The 24877-nt window shown below is 46.3% G+C and overlaps 1 protein-coding gene across 1 annotated transcript in view; it reads right to left on the bottom strand.

Moving 5' to 3' along the window:
• LOC120839982 (zinc metalloproteinase/disintegrin-like) overlaps window positions 1-24877 on the bottom strand; it is a 100421-nt gene that overhangs the window by 61104 nt on the left and 14440 nt on the right. Inside the window, exons 2-9 of the mRNA XM_040210403.1 lie at window positions 24460-24632; window positions 21214-21306; window positions 15219-15345; window positions 6246-6257; window positions 3845-3865; window positions 3284-3414; window positions 2026-2100; window positions 1769-1929 (exon numbers count right to left, since the gene is read on the bottom strand). Coding sequence (XP_040066337.1) covers window positions 1769-1929; window positions 2026-2100; window positions 3284-3414; window positions 3845-3865; window positions 6246-6257; window positions 15219-15345; window positions 21214-21306; window positions 24460-24632 — 793 coding nt within the window. The remainder of the gene's footprint in view (window positions 1-1768; window positions 1930-2025; window positions 2101-3283; window positions 3415-3844; window positions 3866-6245; window positions 6258-15218; window positions 15346-21213; window positions 21307-24459; window positions 24633-24877) is intronic.

The following is a 24877-nucleotide window of genomic DNA, read 5'->3' on the forward strand; positions in this document are numbered from 1 at the left end:
TGTAAATGTAATTCATTTGCCTCGAGGAAACAAAAATGAGAGCATTTTAAGCGGGATTGAAACTCACGATTATCCGATTGCAAGTAAGACACGCTACTGATTAGGCCACGCAAGGTACGCTTGCTAGGCTTGTGAACGAGCCGGAAATTCTATATGCCTGACAGCTTAGCCGACGCGAGGCTACAGCAGCCTTTCGGATATGCGATATATTCTCTGGATATCGGAGCGAATTCGCGTTTCCTAGCTGGACAAGCGAATTCGAAGGCGGTGCGAGCGCGGCCCGATGAGGCGTGTCACTCGTAAGGGCGAAGCTTAAGCGTCCTCCAAGTGTTGGGCTTGAGCTGTGATCGGCTGAACTAATCAACTGCGGTGAACGCACCACGACCTTGAGGTTTCAATATATGTGTTCTTATTTGTGTGTATTAAGCGCGCTCTGATCTGGGATGAAAAGAAGTCTAAGACATTACACGGTAATATGAGACAGCAAAGAAATTGTATTAATGTGTCGAATTTATTTGTACGTCTGATTCGAAATAAGAGCGACAAGAAATCATTTGCTGAACGTCGCATTTGGATTGTCATTGACTATTTCCCGGCTGACGGAGGTGGTAGACTAGAACACAAGCATGCTAAACTGTGGTCTCCATCAATGTCTGAATTCGCAGATGCGTCCGCGCATGCTCATATACGTGATCTGCACATATATCCGCCTCATAAAGGCGGATATGATGTGTGCAGAATGTGTGTTTGGAAATTATGGCCCAATGTATGGGTCGCCAACTCTAGCTCGACTATTTTGTCTCAGGCAACAAGAAGGCTTTCTTGGGAAGTATAACTCACTGCGCAAAGCAAACAAGGAGATTTTAATATAGCCTAAAACTACCGCTAAAATTCCTTCCTAACCGTACAGACTGCTTTTAATGATTTATGGTTTTTGGCTAATCACTTTACATTACTGGTTTATTATCGCTAAAGCGTCTGGTAAAGTGTGGAGTCTTCGAAGGACTATGTGGCATTGTACCCCGGAAACTAAGCTTTTTGCGTAAACTACTTTGATTCGTCCATTACTAGAACACGCGGACATTCTATGGTACCCGTATACACAGTCATTGATTGACAAATTTGAGAGAGTGCAAGAAAAGGCAGTGCGATTTACATATAATGCATAAGAATGCATACGTCTGTCATCCCTTTATGCGTTATCCGGATTAGTCCAGTTATCGGCCCGCAGAAAAGTAAAGCGTCTGAATTTCTTTTTATAAATTAATACACGATAAGATTGGAATGAAGTTCAAATACTATCTGGTGTACAATATCAGTCGAGTCACGCGGCAGAAGCACAAAAATCTTCGAGAGTTTCAATGTAGAAAATACATTTTTAACTACTCTTTTTTTCCGAGAACTGTCCGAAACTGGAATGACCTGACTCACAACATTACAGGCAGTGCCACCTTCGACACGGTTGTGAGTGCCTTAGATGGAGTTTTGAATCCATTTGATTCAAATGGATTCAAAACTAAGCGTTACCTCTGTTTATTGCTAAGCGTTACCTCTGTTTATTGGAAAGCGTTTGTACTATATGCCTTTTATTTTTTTTTCAACTATGTTTTTTGAAGCCATGTATAACTAGAGCCATGCTGTTGTAGATGTCACATATGTACTCACATGCCCTGGCCCACAAAAGTAGGCCGACAATATTATTCAAATGAAAAATAAATTAAAAAATAAATAAATAAAAAAATGGTGGGTAGAACTTCATTGTGCTTACGATGTAACCAAGGTGACGAGGTCTGCGGTAACCTCGATCCTCCCCGAGTTGACTGCGTCCTTCAAATTCTTAAGCGTTCTTTTTAACCAGACATATCTTTTAGTGTAACCTCGCGGCTTCAACTTATCTTGAGCTACTACTTCTCTTGTAATGGTGTTCATCTAGACCAAAGAAAAAAAAGGGTGTTAAATAACACGAGCCTTATTAACGCATATCAAACAGTGTTTGCTGCAGAGAAGCCCATATGAACAACATACCTCTGTCAACTCAAGAACAGCAACCAGAACAAATTGAACTCTTGGATGCGAAGTGACGTCAAATCGCATGTTGACCTTGAAAAAAAGTGTGGTAAATATTTGAGCGTGTTTTCTATCAGCGTATTTCCAAAACGCAAATAAGCGACACCACCCAGCGGAAGAGACGCGAACGAGAGAAGCGAGGAGCAACTACCTAGGAATGTGTGCAGCAAAAGCTGCCGGGGCCTGGCGGCAGCATTGCGAAAAACAAATAGAGGGATTAAGCGCAGGTTTTTTGAGTTGCGAATCAAACTGTCCACCTCAAATTTATTGGAGCACCACAAAACGTATATGTTGTTGAGTTTATAGAAGACGAAGTAAACAGACAGGAAACGAGGTTTTAGTCAAACACACTTAAAACGCCGAAATGACGGCAAAAAAAAAAGGATATGGCATCAACACGGTTTTGCATGTTTCTATTTGTTTTAATTTCTGGTGTTCAGTTTAAAATGTCTGTGTCCACATTATTACAATATTTTGTTACGCATTGCCAAACGAAGAGGAAGCGCTCAAAATGCTATTTGCATAAAAATATTCATCCACGGTTTTCTCTAAACTGACAAGATGAGGACTGTAGGAAGCCTCGTTCCAGTGTCCGGACTCCACCTCTTGACCGTTGCCCTCCGCCGAGTTTTTGAATGGGCGTGCACCCTGGAAGCTCACAAGATATAGAAGCCTTAAGAAAAGCAAAACATTTTCGCTTGAAGTGCGACAATTTAAGAACCGCCTACCGTTCTCATCATGTTTTTGAATGGGTATATCACTGTCTTCTTTAGGTATTTAAAGTGCCTTTAATGATAATACAGCCTGTTAATGTAATTGGTTCTGAATCATCTTCTAAACAATAGTCACTGACGGCTTATGAGACGCAGATTCCCGTCTATTATAATCATGCACCTTGATTAATGGCTCCTTTTTCGCAGTTCTTATTGTTTGATGCCACCATTTTATTGACCGCGGAGCGGTTAAAAGATGTTTCGGTTTCACATTTGAATAGTATATTTCTTCGTCATGACCAGCACACAGCAAGTTTAAATACGTATGACAACTCTACAGTTGCTAATAACTCTCTAATAATATTTCTGGAATATGGAAAAAAATAACATTCAGAAACAGCTTAAGCGGCTTGTTTTCGCACGTCATGAATAGACAAGACTGTGACACACAGAAAACTAAATCAAACTTGCAGGATACAATTCACCAAGGTAAGGCGTCATACCAGTTGAACAGTGACTCCAGCGTATCGCAAGAGGCTTCTTGTAGTCTTGAACTGCTTTCTGTGGTGGTGATCGAACACCATTGCCACCTCGACAAGAAAAACGCTCGGTATTTGTGCGGCTGGTCGGGTAGCTGAAAAATCAATTTCATCAAAAATATGCTTTCAAATGTTGAAATCGAAGTATATAAAACGTTCTGTACCTTTCATGAATTTGCATGTAATAGTGGCATTGATAAGTAAGATTATGCCACAAATAAATGACACACACATGATACGATGCGAGCCCTAACTAACTCGCAACGAACACGTGTCTTTGAGAATGTCTCGCAATTAGGGAGGTTTCACCTTCTCTAACAAGCAAACTGCCTGGCTTCTTTTCACACATCTTCAAAGCCGTTTGTTTCTCAAGTGAACTATTCATATAAATAAAACAACTGCATGACACCAACCTCTCAGTGGGTAAAGGACACTCTCTCGATATATTTAAAGAGAAAAAAAAAACAGTCTTCTTTCCAACAGAACTGCATCTTTGTCTTGCTCGCTTAGGAAGTAATTTTTTGCACCTCGCGTTGTAAATACTTTCTAGTAATAGCAATCTTTTTATGTCTTCCTTTTTTTATTTATATAGTTTGATGACCTTTATTTTACTTATGCAGAGAGTCATGTCAAATAGCAGTTTTCGCTCTATTAGGATTTTTGGCGAATGATAAAACGTGCGTCACCAGTGGAAAGAACGCGAGAAGGAAACGTGTTTAAATTCTTTTGTTGCGCAATGAAAAGTAATTTTGAGCACTGTCCGCAAAATCAGCTGATATAGGGCATTTACTTACAGGACGACGTTCTCTACTCGACAATAAACTGTGTAAGTACAACCAGAAGCACTGATACCATGCTGGTGATAAAGCAGTCACATCATTTAATATTTTTGTCATATACGCTAATTCAAAATCCCTCCACATTATAGAATCATCTCATGTGATCCTCGTCACAGTTGGTGTATTAAACTTTCCTATATATTGCCACGTGTGACCAAGTGGTTACCACGCGTGACTGTCGCTCGGAAAGCTTAGGTTCGGTTCCAGTCAGTGGGATGTTCTTTTATTTATTATTTCAACATTGCATTCTCGTGAGTTCGAGATCATTCTCGTCTGATCGAGTTCCGAATGTTCTAGTCGTCGAACGTTCTAGGTCGATTTTCCCAGAAGCCAACGTGCGTACATAAGGGGCTCCGCGTGGCGACCTGCGGTCAGTCTCGCCCCAGCGTTGGACTCTGATCTTACCCCGACTTCGACGCAGGCGACGCTTGCTATTGTCTTTTGTTTCCTTTTTATTTTTGGACACAAGTTCGCTCCATTAAACGTTTCAGTTTCCTCAGGTTTTTTTTGTTTCACCTTGTCATTCGTGACATTTTGGTGGAGGTGCGGGGTACCGCATGTCCGTGCAGCGATCCCCTCCAAGGGCCCACAGTGAAAGTCTGATTCCAGGCTCAGTGCGAGGACCGCTCAACGCGGATCCTGAAACTCGAACCAGCCGCTGCACCAAGGAAAAGGATCCTGAGAACGGTTTGCTGCTGGACAAGCCCGAGCCGAAGAAGACGACGATGGCCAACTAGCCGCAGACCCCCGCCGCTTCTGCCGTCGCCTACCTACCCGTCGCTACTCGGACACCAACTCCCTTCCACGGCGAAAGCCACGGAGACATTGACAACTGGGTTCAACATTACGAACGAGTGGCCCGTCATAACGGGTGGACACCTGAACAGTGTATTCAGTATGCCTACTTTGCCTCGGAAGCAACCGCCCGGCACTGGTTCGAGAAGCACGAAGCATCGATCACCTCCTGGAAGCAATTCAAGGCTGAGTTGCGAAGAACATTCACGAACCAACAACGAAGAGGACGCGCGAAAGAGCTTCTTCAAGCGAAGATCTAAGGCACTAACGAGGACGTCGTTAGCTTCGTGGAAGATATCCTGCGACTCAGCAACCACGCCGATCCTCAAGGCAGCGAAGCAAAGAAGCTGAGAATCCTGATGCGAGGCGTCAAGGAAAACATCTTCGGCGGCCTTGTGCGAGCCCCGCCTATCACAGTCAAAGGATTCGTAACAAAGGCAACAAACATCGAACGTGCCCTACAAGCACGGGCCTCCCAATAGCAGAGACTTCCCGGCGTCGCTGCCTTCTCGACTTATAGCTGCAACAGCCCGGACCTCCGCGAGATTATTCGGGACGTCGTGCGGGAGGAAATAAGAAGCTGCTACCTGCTGCCACAAGCCCGGCTTCGCCCTCAGTCGCCAAGATTGTCCGGGAAGAAGTTCAACAGGCGCTGCATCCAGAAGTTCTTGTCAGCGTCACTAGTGAACCACCGAAGCTGGGCTACGCCGCAGCTACCCGACGACCACCGCCCCTGCTCACCCGTATACGGCGCCACCCCGACGTGAACGTCCAGCTCCGCAGTATTCCCGACGCCAGGAAGATCGGGCGTACGTCCGCCCAAAACAAGCTGCGCCACAAAAGACCGACATGTGGAGGACGGCCGATCGACCCCCGTTGTGATTTCATTGCGGTGAAACCGGCCACATTTACCGTCGAAGCCACCAATGACAATTGGGTGTGCGCGGGTTGCACCCGAATGACCCGCGCCCAAGGTGCGACGAACGCCTTCGTGACACTGAGGAGTACCTCCGACGTTCGCCATCTTCAACGCCGGTTCTCCGTCGTTAGTCCCGCTCACCATCGCCCACACGTTCAGCGTCTCCAGCGCCACCACCCCACCGAGAGAGCCTGTCTCCTTTGCGTCTCCATGAACACTAAGTGCGGCAACGCCTGGAGGTGGCGTTTCCGTAGACTACCGAAGTAGAGAGCCTCCATGAACGAAAGAGCGCTTCCACTCTCCCGACGCTGCGCACAACAACGATGCCACTGCATCGCTGTCCAACAACCTAAAAGTTATTATCAACGGCCACGACGCATCGGCGCTCGTGGACACCGGAGCAGACTAATCTGTCTTGAGTGGGAGGCTTTTTCGCCGCCTACGAAAAGTGACGACGCCGTGGGAAGGCCCTCAGATACGAACCGCCGGTGGGCACCTTATTATACCAGTCGGGAGAAGCACTTCCCGCGTCGAGATTCACGACGTTCGTCATTCTGCAAGGCTGTGTGAGGGATATTATCCTCGATATAGACTTTCTCTGCGAGAATGGCGTCGTCCTCGACCTCGGAGAAAACCGGTTGATGTTACGAAAACCTGTTTTACCACCAGAGGAACCCGAAGCGACATCATCCGCCGTCCATTCCTCTGAAGCCACGTGAACTTACCGCCGCGGTCGAGTGTTTTCGTGCCCGTCGGGGTCACCGAAGCTCTCGGCGGCCAAGTTCTGTTCGAGGAAAGCCTCCAGTTCCGTCTAGGAAGAGGAACAGGCGTCTCAAGAGGAGTAGCTGAACTCCAGGATGGCCGTACTGTGGTCCTCGTGATGAAGTTCCGAAATGAAACGCAAAACCTTACTAAAAGTGCGGCCATTGGCTACGTCGAGGAGCTCTGAAACTCTGCCGAAATCGTCGCCATTACTGTCGCATCCTCGCCACCTCAGCAAGGCAGTACGTCGCCAGCGCAGCTCGACATGGACCCTAAGCTTCCGGGCCCGAAACGTCGGCAGTTAATTGACCTCCTTGCCGAATAACGCGACTGCTCTGCGACGTCGGCAAAGGTGCGCAAACCGCCGTTGCGAAGCACCGCATCGTTACCGAGGGAAACGCGCGCCCTATGCGCCGATCGCTGCACAGAGTTTCCGTTAAAGAAAGGTAGGTGATCCAGGAGCAAGTTTAAGATATGCTGAAAAACGACACAATCCACCTGCAAGCAAACCATGGGACTCTCCAGCCGTACTGGTTGAGAAGAAGGACGGAACGCTTAGGTTTTGCGTGGACTACCGGCAGCTGAACGCGGTGACAAAAAAAGACGTCTATCCACCCCCACGCATCAATGATGCTTTAGGCCGCCAGCGACGAATGGGATCGAGAGAAGACAGCTTTCGTCACACCGGATGGACTATACGCGTTCAAGGTGATGCCCCTCGGACTGTGCACGGCGCCAGCAACTTTCCAGCGTGTCATCGACACCGTACTGGCGGGACTGAAGTAGCAGAGCTGTCGTCTACCTCGACGGCCTTGTTGTGCTTTCCAGCGACTTTGACGAGCACTTGCGACGGCTCCGAGCTGTTCTCTAAGTCATACGGGCCGCCGGACTCACCCTGAAGCCGTAAAAGTGTCGGTTCGACTATGACGAACTGAAGTTCCTAGGTCATGTGGTTAGCAACGAAGGCGTTCGCCCCGAGCCAGAGAAGACTCGCGCCGTCGCAGCATTTCCAGCGCCGACAGACAAGAAGGCCGTGCGAAGGTTTCTTGGACTATGTGCCTACTATCGGCGCTTCGTTTGGGATTTCACAGTGATTTCCGCACCGCTCAGAAACATTACATAGGGCGCCGAGAAGTTCGAATGGGCCGAGGAGGAGCAGCAGGCATTCGACGAGCTGAAGCGACGACTGCAGAGTCCTCCTGTTCTTGGACATTCCGATCAAGATGCGGAAACCGAAAATCACATGAATGCAAGTAACGCTGTACGGCGCGGTACTGGTTGAAGTTCAAGAGGACACTGAATGAGTTATCGGCTACGCAAGTCGAGCACTGTCCAAGGCGGAGAATATTTACTCCACGACTGAGAAAAATGCCTTGCGGTCGTTGGGGCAATCACGAACTTTCGTCCGTACTTGTACGGGAGCCCGTTCCGTGTAGTCACGGGCCACCACTTGCTCTGCTGGCTTGCGAACCTGAAGGACCCGTCAGGACGCCTCGCTCGATGGAGTCTCCGACTACAAGAGTTCAACACGACTGTGGTCTACAAGTCAGGCCGCAAGCACAGCGACGCCGACTGCCTGTCCAGAGCCCCCGTCGAAACACCTTCCGGCAGCAACGATGACAATGAGGACGAGTGCTTCCTAAGCGCAGACAACACCGGCGACATGGCTCGACGTCAAAGAGACGATCCTGAGTTGCGCGTGCTAATCGAGCACCTCGAAGGGCGAGGTATCACTGTCCCCCGTGTCTTGTCGAGAGCCCTGCCGACCTTCGTCCTCTGACAAGATGTATTTTACAAAGAGGGCTTCGGATACAACAGTACGCCATGGGTGCTGGTAATCCCTACCGACCTTAAAGCGGAGATCTTCCAAGGCTGCCACGACGACCCGACGTCCGGACACCATGGTTACGCCGAAACGAAAGCCCTTCCTGCTGGAACTGCTGTGGAAGTCGCCAAGTTTTTTATCGAGTCTATCGTCCTCCGGCAGGGCGCTTCCGAAGTTCTGATCTCAGACCATAGATCATCGTTCATGGCCCAGCTGACGCAAGAAATCCTTCGTCGGAGCCACACCAGCCATCGGCGCACCACTGCGTACCACCTGCAGTCAAACAGGCTGACGGAGAGACTCAAGAAGAGCATCGCCGACATGATCTCTATGTACGTTCATGTTGCAGGTTCCGAAGAAGAAGAGAGACATAGGGCGAATGGACGAGGGACGAGAAGAAAAGGAGAAAAAGAAGAGGTGGAACGGAACGGCACTGGTGGGGCAGTCGAATCCGGCAGAGTTCGAGGCAGAAGCCTTTTTCATCGCGGAGTCATGGACCCAGAGCTCCACGGCGTACCCGGGCCTTCACCCTCGAGGCAGACCGGCAAAGCAGCGACGGTCGCCACAATCGTGGAGACCAAGCCGGCGGCAGAGTAGAGATCTGTATTTATAAACCTCCTTCTCATGGCAGCGGGTGTCGTCTGGTTTCTCGGTGAGCGAGCGCAGCGGGGTCCGATCGGGCAGGGGCAATAGGACACCCACATTAACTGGAGCCCAACGTGGGGCCCGATCAGATTGCCGCTGCGCCTGTTCATCCCGGGAGGCCACGCACATTGCGCCTCGTTCTCTTTTAGGACGGAAGTTTCCGCCCAAGCCCGTTGAGCGTTAGTTAGGCACTAACGATTTCAAGGTCAGCTCGGAATAAGGGGTTGGCCGACAGCGATGTCCAGGCGGTGTCAGCAGTCGCTGCAAGTGCACAAGAAGGCGCGAATGCACAGGCGGACGGCGCAGTGGCGCCGGGGGCAAGGACTTGGCCCACGGCTGCGGGAGGAGGAGTCAGCGAACCTCTACGTTCCCTAACGGCGATGTTCGAGACGTTTTCACGACAAATGGGGACAGCCCCAACATGGGTCTCAGGAAAACGGGAGAGGCCGCCGCCACTAATTGTACTTCCACTACTCACGGTTGCCGGCCACTGCCGAGGCCCCTCATCAGACTGCGAACGGGGCTGGAGTTGCGGTCAGCGACAGATTGATGTTTATCCCGTCGTCGTGTCGGACTCAGGGTTTGACATCTGAGAAAGGGCCATACGTGCGCGCCGAGATCGGTGGTAACATTTACTACGCACTAATTGACGCCGGTTCGACCCTTTCCCTAATAGGCGACAGAGTCTACGAAGACTGTCGTCGAAGAGCACTTGACGTGCGAGAAGTTCCCACCGCGCTTGGTTTAGCAGCAGCATCGGCTAGGGCACAAAGCGCTCTACGCATTGACCTTAGCCTAGATGGCAGACGAAGGAGGCAGCGTTTTCTCTATCTACCACACATGCAAATTCCTGTGATCTTAGGACAGGACTTCGTCTGCCGGGAGGGGATTATCATAGACTTGAGGAATAACGGGTACCACTATAATCCGTTGACTCCCCTTATCTTTTTTGCCGCCCCACCGCGTTTCGGTCAGGGCATAGAACGCTCACTCGCCGGATCTTAATAGGAGCAAACATTAGCTTCGCGAGTAGACCGCAAGGGCTTGACCAACATGGTTGCCGACACACTTTCTCGGGCACTGGTGATAGTGGTTGGAAGGAGAGGACGCAACCAGGGGATTGCGAGAGACGAGTTTCCCGCGCGACCGCTCATAAGCGAGAGAGTGGAGGGAAATCTATGCAACCAGATGTCGTAGAAGTCTAAGGAGGCCGCACGAGGGAACAAAAGATCGTGGCTTGGAGTGAAGTGTTGAGCAAGGAAGAACTTGTCAAGGCCCTAAAGGCAGACGGTTTTTGTCAGCGGATGTTGGGGAAAATAGTGGAAATGGAAAGCAACACCGGGAACGCTGGCGGTCAAGTTAACGAGCACATTCATTGATACCTGCTGGGCCAAGACGGCTTGTTCCTCCGCTACATCCCAACAATCGATGACAAGGAAGGAAACGACTATACGTTTAGGGTGGTGATTCCTAGGAGTCTACGGAGGCGGTTTATCGGTTACTTCCACGATTCGGCTATAGCTTGTCATGGCAGCGGCAGCAAGACTTTTCAAAAGTTATGTCACGTAGCGACCTGGCCATAGATGAGGCAGGACACACTCCGGTACGCCCGTACCTACCCAGCCTGCCAAATAACGAAGCCGCGAGGGGGAAAGCCCCCAGGCCTGATGCAGCTTGTAGTGAGTCACTACTCGTGGGAGATGGTTGCTTGCGACATCGTCGGCTCACTACCAAAAAGTCCCTGTGGGAACCAGTACTTATTGGTAATAACCGATTATTTCTCAAAATGGGTGGAGTTACACCCGCTGAGGAGGTTGGTTTTGAAGCGCATCGGGGAAAAGTTGTTGGAAACTTTCATGCGTTTCGGCACACCCACGTGTCTCATCAGCAATAATACTTGTAATTTTACCATCAAATTGTTCACTGACTCCTGCTTGGCGCTAAACACAAAACACAGGAGGACAACACCATGCCATCTTCAGGCAAATATCACTGAAAGAGTGAATCGGAACTTGAAGAGTATGTTGATCGCGCTAAACCGGGAGACAAAGGGACTGGGATCAGTACGTCAGCGAGATGGGTTTCGCCATCCGGATGACTGTGAACAGATGGACTGGGTTCACAATAGCGCTACTTAACTTGGGTAAAGAACTACCGTCTCCGCTAGAGAAAGGATTGCAGAATAACCAAGCACCACTAGAGCGCTCACTCTCTAAATACTCGGTAAAATTAAAGAACCGCTTGGCGAGCGCAATGCACGACGTTAGAGAGAATCTCGATGCTGCAAAGATCGAGCAGGCTGCCCAGTACGATGAGAGTTTTCGTCACCTGGAATACAAGTTGGGGGACCTGGTCCTTAGAGAACACATCCTTTGACCAATGCAGCGAGCGGATTCGCAGCCTCATTTGCTCCGAAGTGGGAAGGGCCCTACGTGGTAAAAGCAAGACAGTCACGTCTTACCTACAGGCTCGCTCGGCAAAATACGAACGAGGAGTCTGACCCGGTTCACATCACAGACCTGAAAAAGTACCATCTTCGTGATCGGGGTGACGATGAGCGAGAACTCGCAAAGGGGGACGAGGAACTCCTTGTCCAGGGCGATTCTGATGCGCAACCCACAACGCGCTCTAAGCGCGGCAGTCAAACGGTGCAAGAACCTGTCGGGAAAGAACTCGACTGTGGATCTGCCCGGCAGTACGATTTACGGCCTAGAAATTTATATTTTCAGGGTTACTAATTGTGTCCCTTCTGCCCAGAATGACACCCCCTGAGAGGTCGACACGGAGACTACCGTCCCGGAGGTGAACCGGGATTGGGCACAAGTCCATCCGGTTTGGGGGACAGCCAAGCTGGGTGGCAAGAGGCTGACCTGCCCAGCCCACAGAGTAATCGACCCTGGGGCCCAGCAGACGGTGGCTCATCGCAGTGGGACGCGAGGAGCCCCACTTCCCCAAACGGCTCAGCTAGCCGATATGGACCAGACCGGTGCAAAAGGCGCGGAGGCCGTCCTTGGAGACGGCCACGCCATCCCCGAGGAGCTGGTTCCCCGGCTCAGACCTCTACTCCGAACGTGCTGAGCCCATCTGCGTCGAGGGAACGACCAGCGTCAGCGCGGAACGGTGTGAACGTATACCCCCGAGAGGAATGCCAAGGCGATGCAGGCCCCACCGTGCCTTCGCCACACCGTGGCAACCTGGACGACGTGCGACGGGCGAGAAGACCGCCATTTCGTTTCAAGACAACGTTGGAGAGACCAACCGAGACCGACCCCGTCCCAACCCCTCCACCAGGCCCCACAGCCCTTCCGGGGACACATATTGCCGGCTTTTTCCTTTTTTGAGGACCAGATGAATCCGTGTTGTTTATGCCAGGTCCCGGTTGTGCACCAAAAACACACGAGGCCGGCCGTCGGCACACAGACATGTTAAAGACAATGGGTCTCAACTTCTGCATAGTGGCAGCGGTACAGTTGCTTCGCAGAAACCGGCCCGACCTCCTGAATCCAGCTGCCCTGGGTCCCGCCCAAAACCGAAACACACCCAAACGAAGCCCTAGTCGAGGAAATGACAATCGGGGAGTCAACCCCAGACCCTTCTACCGCCGAGCAGCCTCCGTTTTTACCAGATCCCGCTCCGCGCACACCAGCTACAACCGAACTGCTTTCACCTCCTGCGAAAGACACCCTAATGGAAGACATCAATGAGTTCCTTGAGAGTGACGCAATACCCCCAGCCTCCAGAACCCAGGACCAGACGCTTGAGGAGGCGATACCCCCGGCCTCCGGTATCCAGGACCAGACGCTCGAGGATTGGAGGATTTAGGGGACGAGGAAGAAGAGAGGAATAGGGCGAGGCGGGAGGGACGAGAAGAAAAGGAGGAAAAGAAGAGGTAAAACGCGGACGGCACTGGCGGGGCTGTCGAATCCGGCAGAGCTCGAGGACAGAAGCCTTTTTCATCGTGGAGTCGCAGACCCAGACCTTCACGGCGTACCCGGGCCCTCCACCATCGAGGCAGGCCGGCAAGCAGCGCGGTTGCCACAACCGGGGAGGCCAAGCCAGCGGCGGAGCAGCGAACTGTATTTATAAAACTCCTCCTTATGGCAGGGGGTGTCGTCTGGTTTCTCGGTGAGTGAGCGCAGCGCGGTCAGATCGGGCAGTGGCAATAGGACACCTACAACGTGGAGCACAAGGCATGGAACGAGGTGTTGCAGTACGTGATATTTGCCTACAACACGGCCGTACAAGAGACCACCGGGGTGACATCGTTTCAACTGGTTCATGGTCGCGAAGTAATGACAATGCGGACGCGGGGTTACCCCACGAACCGTTTCTCGACGGAAGCGACGACGCTCAGGTGGTTGCCCAACGGGCAGAAGAAGTCCGCCAGCTCGCCAGACACCGTATGCAAGCCCAACAACGTGTTAACACTGGCCGCTAAAAACTTCGTCGTCGGGAGGTCCACTTCCAGCCCGGAGACAGGGTGTAGGTGTGGACACCGATCCGCCGCCGTGGTCTAAGCGAAAAACTCCTAAAGCGCTACTTTGTACCCTACAAAGTACTTCGTCGACTCGGGGATCTGAACTACGAGTTGATGTTCGACGGAACACGGACTTCATCACGCCGCTCTGCATTACAGGAAATCGTCCACGTGGTGCGCCTCAAGCCGTACTACGCACGCTAAGACTGCGAACTGGGATGTTGTGCAACGCTTGATAGAATTGTGTTTTGCCAGCCTTTGTATTCTTCCATTATTTTGTTTGCCTTGCTTTGTTTTGTTGCGTTTCACGTTGCATTGGGACGATGACTTTTTAAAGGGGGGAGTAATGCCACGCGCGTCGGCGAGCGACCGCGCGTGGCCGAGTGGTTATCGCGCGTGACTGTCGCTCGTAATGTCTAGGTTCGATTCCAGTGAGTGAAATGTTCTTTTATTTGTTCTTTCAACATTGCGTTCTCGTGAGTTGAAGATCATTCTCGTCTGACCGAGTTCCGAATATTCTAGTCGTCGAACGTTCTAGGCCGATTGTTCCAGAAGCCAACCCGTGTACATAAGGCTCTGCGTGGCGATCTGCGGTCAGTCTCGCCCCAGCGTTCGACTGTGCTCCGACGCCGACTTGGACGCCCGCGACGCCCTGCTGTTATCCTCTGTTTCCTTTTCATTTTTGGGCACAAGTTCGCCCCATTAAACGTTTCAGTTTCCCCAGTTATTTTTGTTTTACCTTCTCATTCGTGACAGTATAAGACTTTCGAATTGTTTGTCGCTAAAAGGCGACTCTACTTACGTCGTCTTTCAGGGCATTCCTGCTCTGCTGAAGCTGAAAAACAAAAGAATTTAATGTGTACTAATTTTTAGATAACGCTAAGAGCTTGGGTAATGAATAAATAAATAACAAAAAATTGCCGAGTTTTTTGTTTTGACGTTTGTTTTTACTCAAAGAATAATTATTCGGTTTGTAGCAATGTTCGAGACTTTAATTACTCCTTGGCAACTTAAAAAAACTTGAAGGTTGATCGAGACGTTTCTATAAAAAGAGGCCTAAGATTGCTGATGGAAGTCGATCGCAACATCATTACTTTTGCTTAGTTTACAGTACCTTTTTAGGTGCAGGTACAACTTCACCAACAAAACATTTATTTTAAGACAACTACTGAATTAGAGGTGATAGCATTGTCAAATATGGTTATACGTAACGTAATATGCATAAACGAAAACTGGTGTAAATGCGAAAAAAAGGTTGGTGAACCTATTTTGTTGACAAATGTCGCAATTATGCTTTATAAAGTCGTGTATAAACATACATTGGTTAGCGTGCTTTATCATCTCGGTACTTTATTAATTATGACATACGGCTATAACAAAACATTTCCCGCCATATTTATCTATTTTTAGAAAATCACGCTATAAGCCACTTTTATCAGGCTTTAAAACCATTTATAAATCAATATGTAAGTATATTAGAAGTGTGGGCGCTTCAACTAACTAGATAAAACAGGTCGAATTCTCATTGAAACATTCTGCCTTATTTCAACTCGAGTCAGATTTTTCTAGCTTAGGCAGGTGATAAGAGTGGAAGGATCCAAGCCTTTTCGTATAAAAAGTTTTACGCTGTGTCTCACCTGTGTAATCGATTCTGTGCCCCTCCGGCTCCTCGATTTCAAAGACTTTGTGTGCTCCGTATCGACCTTCATGGTGTCCCATCAGGGGCAGAGGAGCAATCCTCAATGTGGGGCCCAAGGCCCCGCTCTGTGCGTAACATGATTGCGGCTTAGGAAACTTGCTTCTTGGAATAACAATTCATGATATTTTTTTATTGAATAATGTTGTAGGCCTCGTTAGCACCCAGAAACGTGCGCACCGAATAACATGTTTCAGGACGCAATAAAAAGTGACATTGCTCAGGATCTGTTCTATATCCTTTCCGGAATTCAGTCTGGCCACTTTGATCACTATCATCATCATCTGAAAACGGCATATGTGCTATACTAATGGCGGCCTTCTGTTTACAGTTGAAGGAAGAAGTTGAAGATGCTCCTAAGCAGATGATTCGATGCCTTTACATTCTCGACGTTAGCACGACGTGAAGCAGGAATTGGACGCAGGAGCTGCGTAAGCGTTCATTCCTAACTCATTCCCAGTCAATCTGTTAGTAGCACTCACTCGGCTTCAAAGCACCTTGATGTATAGGACTCTATCAAGGCGGCTATATGGGTTGGCTCTTCGTTCCGACTGGCTGCATTTGTTTTGCCATCAATACTAAAAGAGATTGAAAAACAATTGTAGTGAAGTGCACATTTTCGTTTACCGTTGACCTTTAAGTGACGGTGCCCCATTAAATACAGCAGACCACAGGTTCATTGCCGCCATTAGTATAGTAAAAGATAAACTGCCATTTGGGACACCAGATGGCACTGAATTCCAGAAAGGGCCTATTGAAGCCTGAAAGGAACAGAACTTCAAAATAAAACACCAGCCATCAGCGAAACAATAAGACAATAAACAGGAGCGGCAAAGAGTGCAGGTACATTCAGCTCAAAAACAAAAGCCTTGATGTGCAATTGGTGTCTTTTGGAGCAGCGTTTTTGTTATCTATTTGTTCTTTGAAATTACGACATCGTAACTATACATTTGTAACTCCGGTTTGTTTTTGGTCGCCCGCCGAAATTAAATTCCGTAATCCGGCGTTATATAAGTATTAACTATAATCGGTGACAGGTCAAGAACGAAGTGGAAGCTCCGCCTAACTCTTTCCAATTCAGCAGAGAGAACGCTGGAGAGGAGGTCGCTTCCTCTGCATCATTGCTCCGCTAATGTTGAAAGAGGTGGGAGGAGCTTTCCTCTTCGTTCTTGACCTGTCTCCGACTACAGGTTGAATTCTCAATTTTGAAAAGTCCGCAATGACTCAATTGATGGATCAGTCATACACAAAACATGTAAAACTACACAAAATTCAACTACACATCGCGTTAAAAAACCTAGATATTGCAAAGCTTTTTTTTTTACTCGAGCTAAAAAAAGTATTATAAGCCAGCTAATGCGTATTAATGACGCAATATAAAAATGGTACAGACTCCAGACATCAAAATGCTTGCTCGTAAATTGATCACGGTCTTTTACTTTTTCTCGAGCTAAAAAGAAAAAAAAAAATACGTTAGAGAAGTGCTTTTGATCCCGAAGGAAAAATCCATCAATGTAACCCTGTTTGGCAGTCAATGTTTTCTAGTGGACCGCTGACTGTGCCTGACTGTACGTCAAGCATGTCTGATTGGCCAACAAGCTACTCTGACCGACAGTCAAACTCCAGTCAGACTCCGCTTGTCGGCTTTCTGATGGTTTCCTGGTGGCAGTCGGCCGCCGCGAAATGCCATCAGGATGTCTTGGTGGCGATTCTGATTGTACATCGATTTTCTCTGACTGTACTTCAAAAAGCTTTGACGTGCAGACAGACATACGGTCAAAGGACGTAAAGTTCGTTCGTAACCTATGAATACGAAAAGTAATCAATGGACGAGAAAACGATTTCGGGACGTGAGCCCATAAAACCGCTGACGTTAGAGATATGACACGCAACCGACCGACAACCTTGATCAGAAGCCCGCCGAAGCGCCGAACACGACACTTCGCTTCGCCCATAGAGACTTCGCCAAGCTTTCATGAACGATCGCTCTCCACTCGTTTTGTTTGCCCGCTTGCTCCAACCTGTTGATCCTGCCCGGGCTCTACAATGTCTTATGTTTTAGTAAAATTTCTAGACCCAGCCTGTTGTGAGTTCCGACGATATAAGGGACTTTAGCGGTGTAGTTGAAGACGACAAGGTGTACCAGGTCCACTGGGCCGGAGACGCGCGAACAAAAGGATCGTTCTACGACGCGAAAGTACTCTACATTGCAGGTGAGTAGAACTGAAGTACGGCCAGTGATGTACGAGTACTTTGCATAACCTGCTGACGGCTTAACTGCATTTGCAGCCGAAGCATCTCGTATAAAACAAATAGTCAAATCTAGTTTCCAATGCGGTGGCATAGCATGGGGGTCAAGATGTCCGATCTGTACGCAAGTGGTCGCGGGTTCGATCCGGCGGTGGTCCTGCTTTTTTTTTTTTTTTTTTTTCTCGAACATTTTGTTTTATCGAGGCATTTGGCGATATTTATGAGTGCGTATAGCTTTACTCTTATATAAATGCTGCCCTTGTTGGTGAAATTCCCTTGGCAGTGGCAGTCAGACGTCGTCTGATGGACCATCAGATGACGTCTGATGGTCCATCACGTTCCACCAAGGCTGCTGACTGGCAGTCAATGTCCCAAATTACGTATCTTGATGGAATTTTCAATAGGGATTGCAAACGCAGTTTAGTGAACATTTCTTAGTATGCACTTCCTTTTGTATCCTTTCTATTTTGGATGAACAGACGGATGTAATTTCATGCGATGCGAAGTTATTATATTGTTTAATAGCACGTTTCTGTGGTCCTTGATAGTATTTTCGCAATATTTTTGCGAACTCTACTCACTAGTTTGCTGTACTAGATAGATTACATAGTTACGTTCTTTTCTTCGGCCATGTGGCCCTTAAATAGAATAAAAATATCGCCGTTAAAGGAAAACATCTCACTCTTATTTCTGGTCTAAAATATATGCAAATATATCAAATAGAGCTTTGGAATACTACTTGGACACGAAGAGAGAAAGGACAGGAGAGGACAAGCAGCTTACTACCAACGATGTTTTAGTGTAAACTTCTTCTTTGCGCGTTTGCCTCTTTATTCAGAAACCAAAGTAGAACACGATAAAAGTATTACATAAATAAAACTATTGCACTCGGAAGGATACTACTGATAATTACGCATATACAAAAATTATACAAAAATATTACACAGAAACACTTAAAAATAATTGTTCTTGAACTAATCCACCACGAGCTCCTGCTGTTGTTGTTCGAGGCGTGTCATTTCGTAGGTGTTGTCTTTATTTTAGAGCGCAGCTCTTAGGCTCCCGTTTGCGGCTTGAGCAGCGTCGCCCTTCCCGTAACTGAGCTTTGCTTTATGGGACGTTTCCCATCATGATATCACACATGTCGTCACGTGTGATGTAACGAGGGTCACAAGTGACGTCACGAAAGTCACTTGTGAAGGTGACAACGAAGGTCACGGCCTTCACCGTAAAGGTCACGTCCACGAGACCTTCAGGAGTGACGTCGCGAGGGTCACTACAGTCGCGAGGGGGAGGGAGGGGGTAAATTAGGGCAGCAGGAAGGGGAGGAGAAAGGGAGGAGGGGAAGACGAGAATGAGAGGAGAAAGATGGAGGTAGGGAGAGGGAGGTGGAGCGGGAGGAGGAAAGAAGAAGAGGGTACGATGAAGGTTGAGGTACATACCCTCATTTCCATAACCTCCCCTCTTCTTCCCCAAGAACTGTGCTTTAATTCTGCATTACAGAGAACAGTAAACGGCTTGCTTTTTTTTTTTTGTGAACGATGATATATGGGGTGCTGACGCAATCTTCCGCGTGTTCCTCGATCGCGAGCGCCTCGACCATCTCGCGTGCATTAGGATTGTTACTGTCAGGGATGATTCTGGTGTTAAACGCTGCACTGCAGTGGCATGTGCTGTGATGAGATACCAGTTCTCCGGCCGCTGTTCCCGTAAGAGGCGCTCCATGCTCGCGGCCTCTGTCGTTAAGACATCGGCACGTTTGGCCGATGTAGCGATTCCCGGATGACCGGGGAATGTGATGCACCACCCCTGTTGTGCATGAGATACACTGCGTTCTAAGGGCTGTGTCGCAATGTATTTTCTTTTCTTTTTTAGAGCACAGCTTTTAGGCGCCTGTTCCGGCTAGAGTGGCGTCGCCATCGGCGCAACCGCGCGTCGCATTATGGGACGGTTCCTATAAAGACGCCACATGTGACGTCACGAGAGGTCTCGAGGGAGGAGGAGGAAGCTATTCCGATAAATTGAGTGGAAAAAAATTCTCTGCTAGACTTAGCAAAAAAAAATGGCCCCGCTAAATTTAGAGGAAAAAATTCTCTCCTACGTTTGGTGGAAAGAATTCCCCGCTAGATATAGCGGAACAATTTCCCCGCCAGATTGGGCGAAACGACTTGCCCGCTAAATGTAGCGGAAATATCTTCCTGATAAGTTTAGCGGAAAAATTTCCCCGCTGCATTTAGCGGTAAAAATTCCCCGCTATATTTAGCGGAAATTGTTAGTCACTAAATTTAGGGGAATGAATTTCTTGCTAGATTTACCGCCAAAATTTTCCCGATATATTTAGCAAAAAAGTTGTCCGCTAAATTTAGCGGAAACATTTTTTCCCTAAATCTAGCGGGAAATTTCCCCGCTAAGTTTACCGAAAAAATTCCCCGCTAAATTTAGCGGAAAATATCTTACAAATTTAGCATTAGAATTTCCCGCTAAATTTAGCGAAAAAACACTGCGCTCGAAAAAAATTCCGCAAATTTAGCCTAAAACTTTTCCCACTGGAAAAATTTACCGATACATCTAGCGAAAAAAAGTGTCGGCTAAATTTAGCGAAAAACTTATTGGCTAAATTTAGCGGAAAGTATTTCCTGATAAATTTATCGGAAAAAATTCTGTGCTGAATTTGGCGGAAACATTTCCCGGCTAAATTTTCCAGCTAGATATAGCGAAAACATTTCCCCGCTGAATTTAGGGGGGAATTTTCTGCTAAACTTAGCGGGGATTTTTTTCACTGCATTTAGCGGGAAGTGTAGTGTAAAATTTTACGCGAAATGAAAGGATAGCAGGAGAGGAGGAGGCGAGGGGAGGATGGGGAGAAGGGGCATACCCTCGCCTCTGTAGCCTCCCCTCCTCCTCAAGCGCTGCGCTCTAATTCGGCATTACAGGAACTTGTAAACGTGTTTCAATTTTTTGTTCTTCTTTTAACTTGTCTGCACATTGAGTAGGCCAAGAAAACCTACTTCATGGTCAGACAAGTTTGTTTAGCGAAATCTACGGTTCAATCTGTACGAGCTATGTGTGCGCAATATGTATACTGGATATGTGTTTTTGTTTTGTCAATCAAACATAAAGTAAATATTTTAAGAATGGCTCATTTCGAAGGGTGAAATGTACACCTACATAATATTAATACCATTGTATTACTCCCCTATTTAGGAGATATATGCTTTGGTCATTCCAGAAAATTGTCGGGATTTTCAGTGACGATGTTTACGGGGTTTATACACGATAAATATTTAAATGTACTTACAAAATATTGATAAAACCCAGCCCTTCCTCCCAATAACATTGGCAAGGGAAGGAAGTGTTGGCATAAATAATAGCACCTCAAAGGGTTATTTTAATAGATTTAGAAGTAATTTCCTCTTAAAACGTTAACATGAATACTTGGCCCTTTCATCTCACTTGCATCATAAAGAGGTATACAGGCGTTTCCACATGAAGGTCCAGCGTATAAGCTGTTTGCAACCCCCTCCAACTTTCTTTGTATCAACATTTTACACATGTGTATATTAAGGGAGGGTTGGAGGGGGGTGGCGGAGTCAGGACAACCGGACTCCCCTCAGCATTCCTAAGTGATCACGGTAGATGATGTTTGAACGTGGGTCTTCTAAGAATGGTAAATCTTGTGTTCTTACCACTTCCACAGTTCCGTTTTGCTCTGACACCGACACAGCTGCCATCTTACTTTTATCGTAATAAATATTCTTTACCACCTCCTTTCCGTCCACCTGAAAAAAAAAAGATACTAGCACTAATATTTTGTAAAATAATCTGTAGGGTCCATTTGTGATTTTATTTGAATACGCTAATTTCCAAGCAATTTAGGTGCGTGCGAAATTAGAAACGCGAAAATTTAATTTTATGAAAAAATATTGTCTTTGTTTGTATGTTTGTAGAATCTTTTCCCTGGAAATTGTGGCTTATTATGCACCAGATTAGCGAAGAGAGAACACGAGTTTTGTCTAATTAGCTTTCCAAGGTTGCTCGAAGGTCTTTTTTTTTTTACAAAACGTAAAAAAAAAACCTCAGAAATATATATAGATATAGATCAACCGCAATTTTCAAATTAATTTTTTTTTTCAGTAGTTGCTTGTTTGTTCTTTAGTTGCGACAATCAAAAATCGTGAGGAAGTACTTCAAATGTATGGACTGGCCTTCTTCGCATCTTAACTTCCTCTTTTGAGTTCAGACTCCTCCCAAGCCTCCTTCCTCCTTCCCTCCAAATAAACACACATTTAGCTGTTGCTCCTGGTTTACGCTTTTACAGTAACTCTAAAATTTTTTTGGTGTTCATTGGGTTGAGTAATTGAAGGTACACATTTTGCGGAGGTAGTGCATAAATTGGCCTCTTTTTATTTCGCCCCATCCAAGAAGGTCGCAAAAGAATGCGAGTTATTGCGCCAGGCAGTGTCAATTCGATATACATTAAGCTCAAGGGCCTGTGTGTGAGCAACGCTTTGCTGTGAATGCTCGAGGGTTCGTGTTAGTCATACAGGTTCACTAATCCAATTGCAACCTCTGGGCACCCTGGCGGCTCCCCAGCCCAATTAAATGTAGTTTACTGTTGTTGAAACTGCTGGCTCCGTGTTATGTCCCGGGTTAGGTATGCAGCAAGGCAAACCAACCACAAACAATACTAAATGTATAAAGCCCCGCTACTTTAACGCACCTTCAAATCTTACTGTCTAATAAATTGACGTCTTTGCCTAGAGAAAAACGACCAGAAAAGCACAGCTTAAGAAACGAAAGTTTTGACTGAGACGCCCCAAAAAAAAATCAAACGCCTGTGCAGCCTTTTTTCTGTCTTTGATCCACTGAAAATATTTGGTTTAATATATTAGTCATTGTTCGCGGCAGAAATTCCCAACCACAATGGTTAATAGAAGTCGATATAATAATATTAATAATAATAGTAATAACAATAACAATGATAATATAGATATTTATAAAATAATCTTTGTTTGGGGTGCCCAAAAGCACCACATCAGTCTTCCACTTGGTGCGCCAACACAAACAATAAAACCAGCAAAAAAATATCCTAGACACTCATAAAGTTAAGAGACAAATGTAAGGTTATCCAAACGGCGACAGTACATTGAAACTGAAGCATAGTGAGCGAAGATAGTAGCAAACAAAATATCACGTTAGGCATAAAGGGACATGAAAGTTCACCCTTTGAGGGAGTTACGGAGAATCAAATGTACCATTAGCAACCTTGTGCAGAGAAAGAAAATCTCAAACAGGTCTCCTGGTAGGCAGAAGTAAAAGTCAGAAGATTTCGAGAATGTGTTCATAACTATAATAAAAGCTCCTCTCGAAGTATCTATCATCAACAATTTGAATCACCTTTTTCTGAACATTTTCGATTGTTATAGCCTGTGTCTTAGATATTAAGTTCCATATGACAGAGGCAAGCTCGAGTCGTGACCTCGCTGTAGATATAATTACATAAATCTCAACATCCATTTACCTAGACAAAGAAAACCATTATGAATTTGAGACCTCTAGATAAAAAAGGCAACTTCTCCGAGATAGCATATCAAGCTAAACATACATGTAATGAATGCAATCTAGAAGATCATCTGCGCTAACCAGAGTAGAGCACTGATCAGGTCACACTCGCAAGTCCAGTCTTCGTGATTGGAGGGTTATGACACATTCATTTCGATCAAGCTTGGTCACTCGGCGTAAAAGAAAACAGAGGATTCTAACGCAAAATACCAATCGTCGTAATCTGAACCGTGAGATGTTGAGAAATAAAATAATGTACACGGCAAGTCAAAGCCTCTTAGATTTTGAACCGTCTTGTATTATTTTTATCCGTGTCTAGAATTTAAATTGTGATGTTTCCTGGAAAGCTCGCTTGTATGTTTTGCTTCTTGCAATACAAACCTCAATATTATTTTTGTTAAACGTAAACAACGAAGAAATAATTCTTTGAGATTACACTTTCTGATAAGCGCTATTTACGCGGAATGACGAAATTTACTGCCAGATTCAGGGTTTGTAGAATTAACCTAAAACTTGGAAGCCACAAGAAAATAAAAACCCGGAAAGACGGATGAAATAAATAATGAAAAAATTTAGTCGAGTTGACTGAAAAATTCTTTATCTTTTTATTTAATTAAAATTCATGTTGTGTGGAATGTAGACTGAATTGTTACAAAATGGATAAACAAATATTCCTGTCCTACAGATTTTAGTAGTAAGCTCATTGGGCTGATTCAACACACAAGCATATATATCTAAGACGCTTTTCTTTACATTTGGAGGTCCATATATATTTGATCTTATGAGCATTTTGTGTACACGAAAGGGCAGCGTATGGCCAGAAAATTTATGGCCGCAGCAATGAGCTCAGTCTGCAAAATTTTGCAGCATTTTAGTAAGATATATGTTTATAAATACGAAAGAAACGGTAAATACAGCCATGCACATCTTGAATGTGAAAGTTACTTCGGAGGGACTTTAAGGTTATTATAAAATAACAAAGGCGAACGTTAAACATCAAATCATATGACAAGCTGGAAAAAAATTACTCATGAAAAACGCATACATCTTAATGCACAAGCAAAATTAAGGCAAAATATCACTATACACAAAATATTTGAAAAGTCGCCTTCTTTTATGAGTTATACTATTTCAAATGTGTGATAGGAAGAAGATTTGTCTATGCAGTCATTTTGTGTTAATATATCTGCAAGCATAGCAGCAGTATACTTTTTTGTTGTTTTACATTATAAAAGCATAAAGCTCCCTTGCATTAGAATATGAAATATTCAAACACTGCAGTATATACAGATGCCGATTTCACGAGGGAAAACACAATTTCACGACGCAAAAATATGATAGACTTTTTTGGAAAAATGAAAAATACTTACAATGCTATCTACTTGCTCAGCGCCATTAGTACTCGAGACAACTAACTTGTCGGCGATAGCAGAGCTTTTTTCTAAACTAAGAGAAAGTTGTTCAGTGATTTGAAGAATTTTTTCTCCGTTGGTTCCTCTTGCTTCCAGGAGTCTTGGATAAACAACATACTCTGCGGATAGACCTGTGTTAGAGGTGATAATAAATGTTTCTCTTTGCGCAAGTACATGTGCACAATTGCAAAGTTTCGCTGTATTTTATTTTAGCTGCGTTATTATAAAACAAATTTGAGTTTTTCAAAACGAACGGGTAATTCTGGTTTCAGCTTACAAACGTGATGCCAGAGAAAATCTGCTACGCACTACTGAATCGTATGCCATGAGTTTATTTAGCGAATACTAAATTTTTGTTTTTGATGCATGGCCGACT

The sequence above is a fragment of the Ixodes scapularis genome, unplaced genomic scaffold (genome assembly GCF_016920785.2).
Source record: "Ixodes scapularis isolate PalLabHiFi unplaced genomic scaffold, ASM1692078v2 PGA_scaffold4__175_contigs__length_147842914, whole genome shotgun sequence".
NCBI lineage: Eukaryota > Metazoa > Arthropoda > Arachnida > Ixodida > Ixodidae > Ixodes > Ixodes scapularis.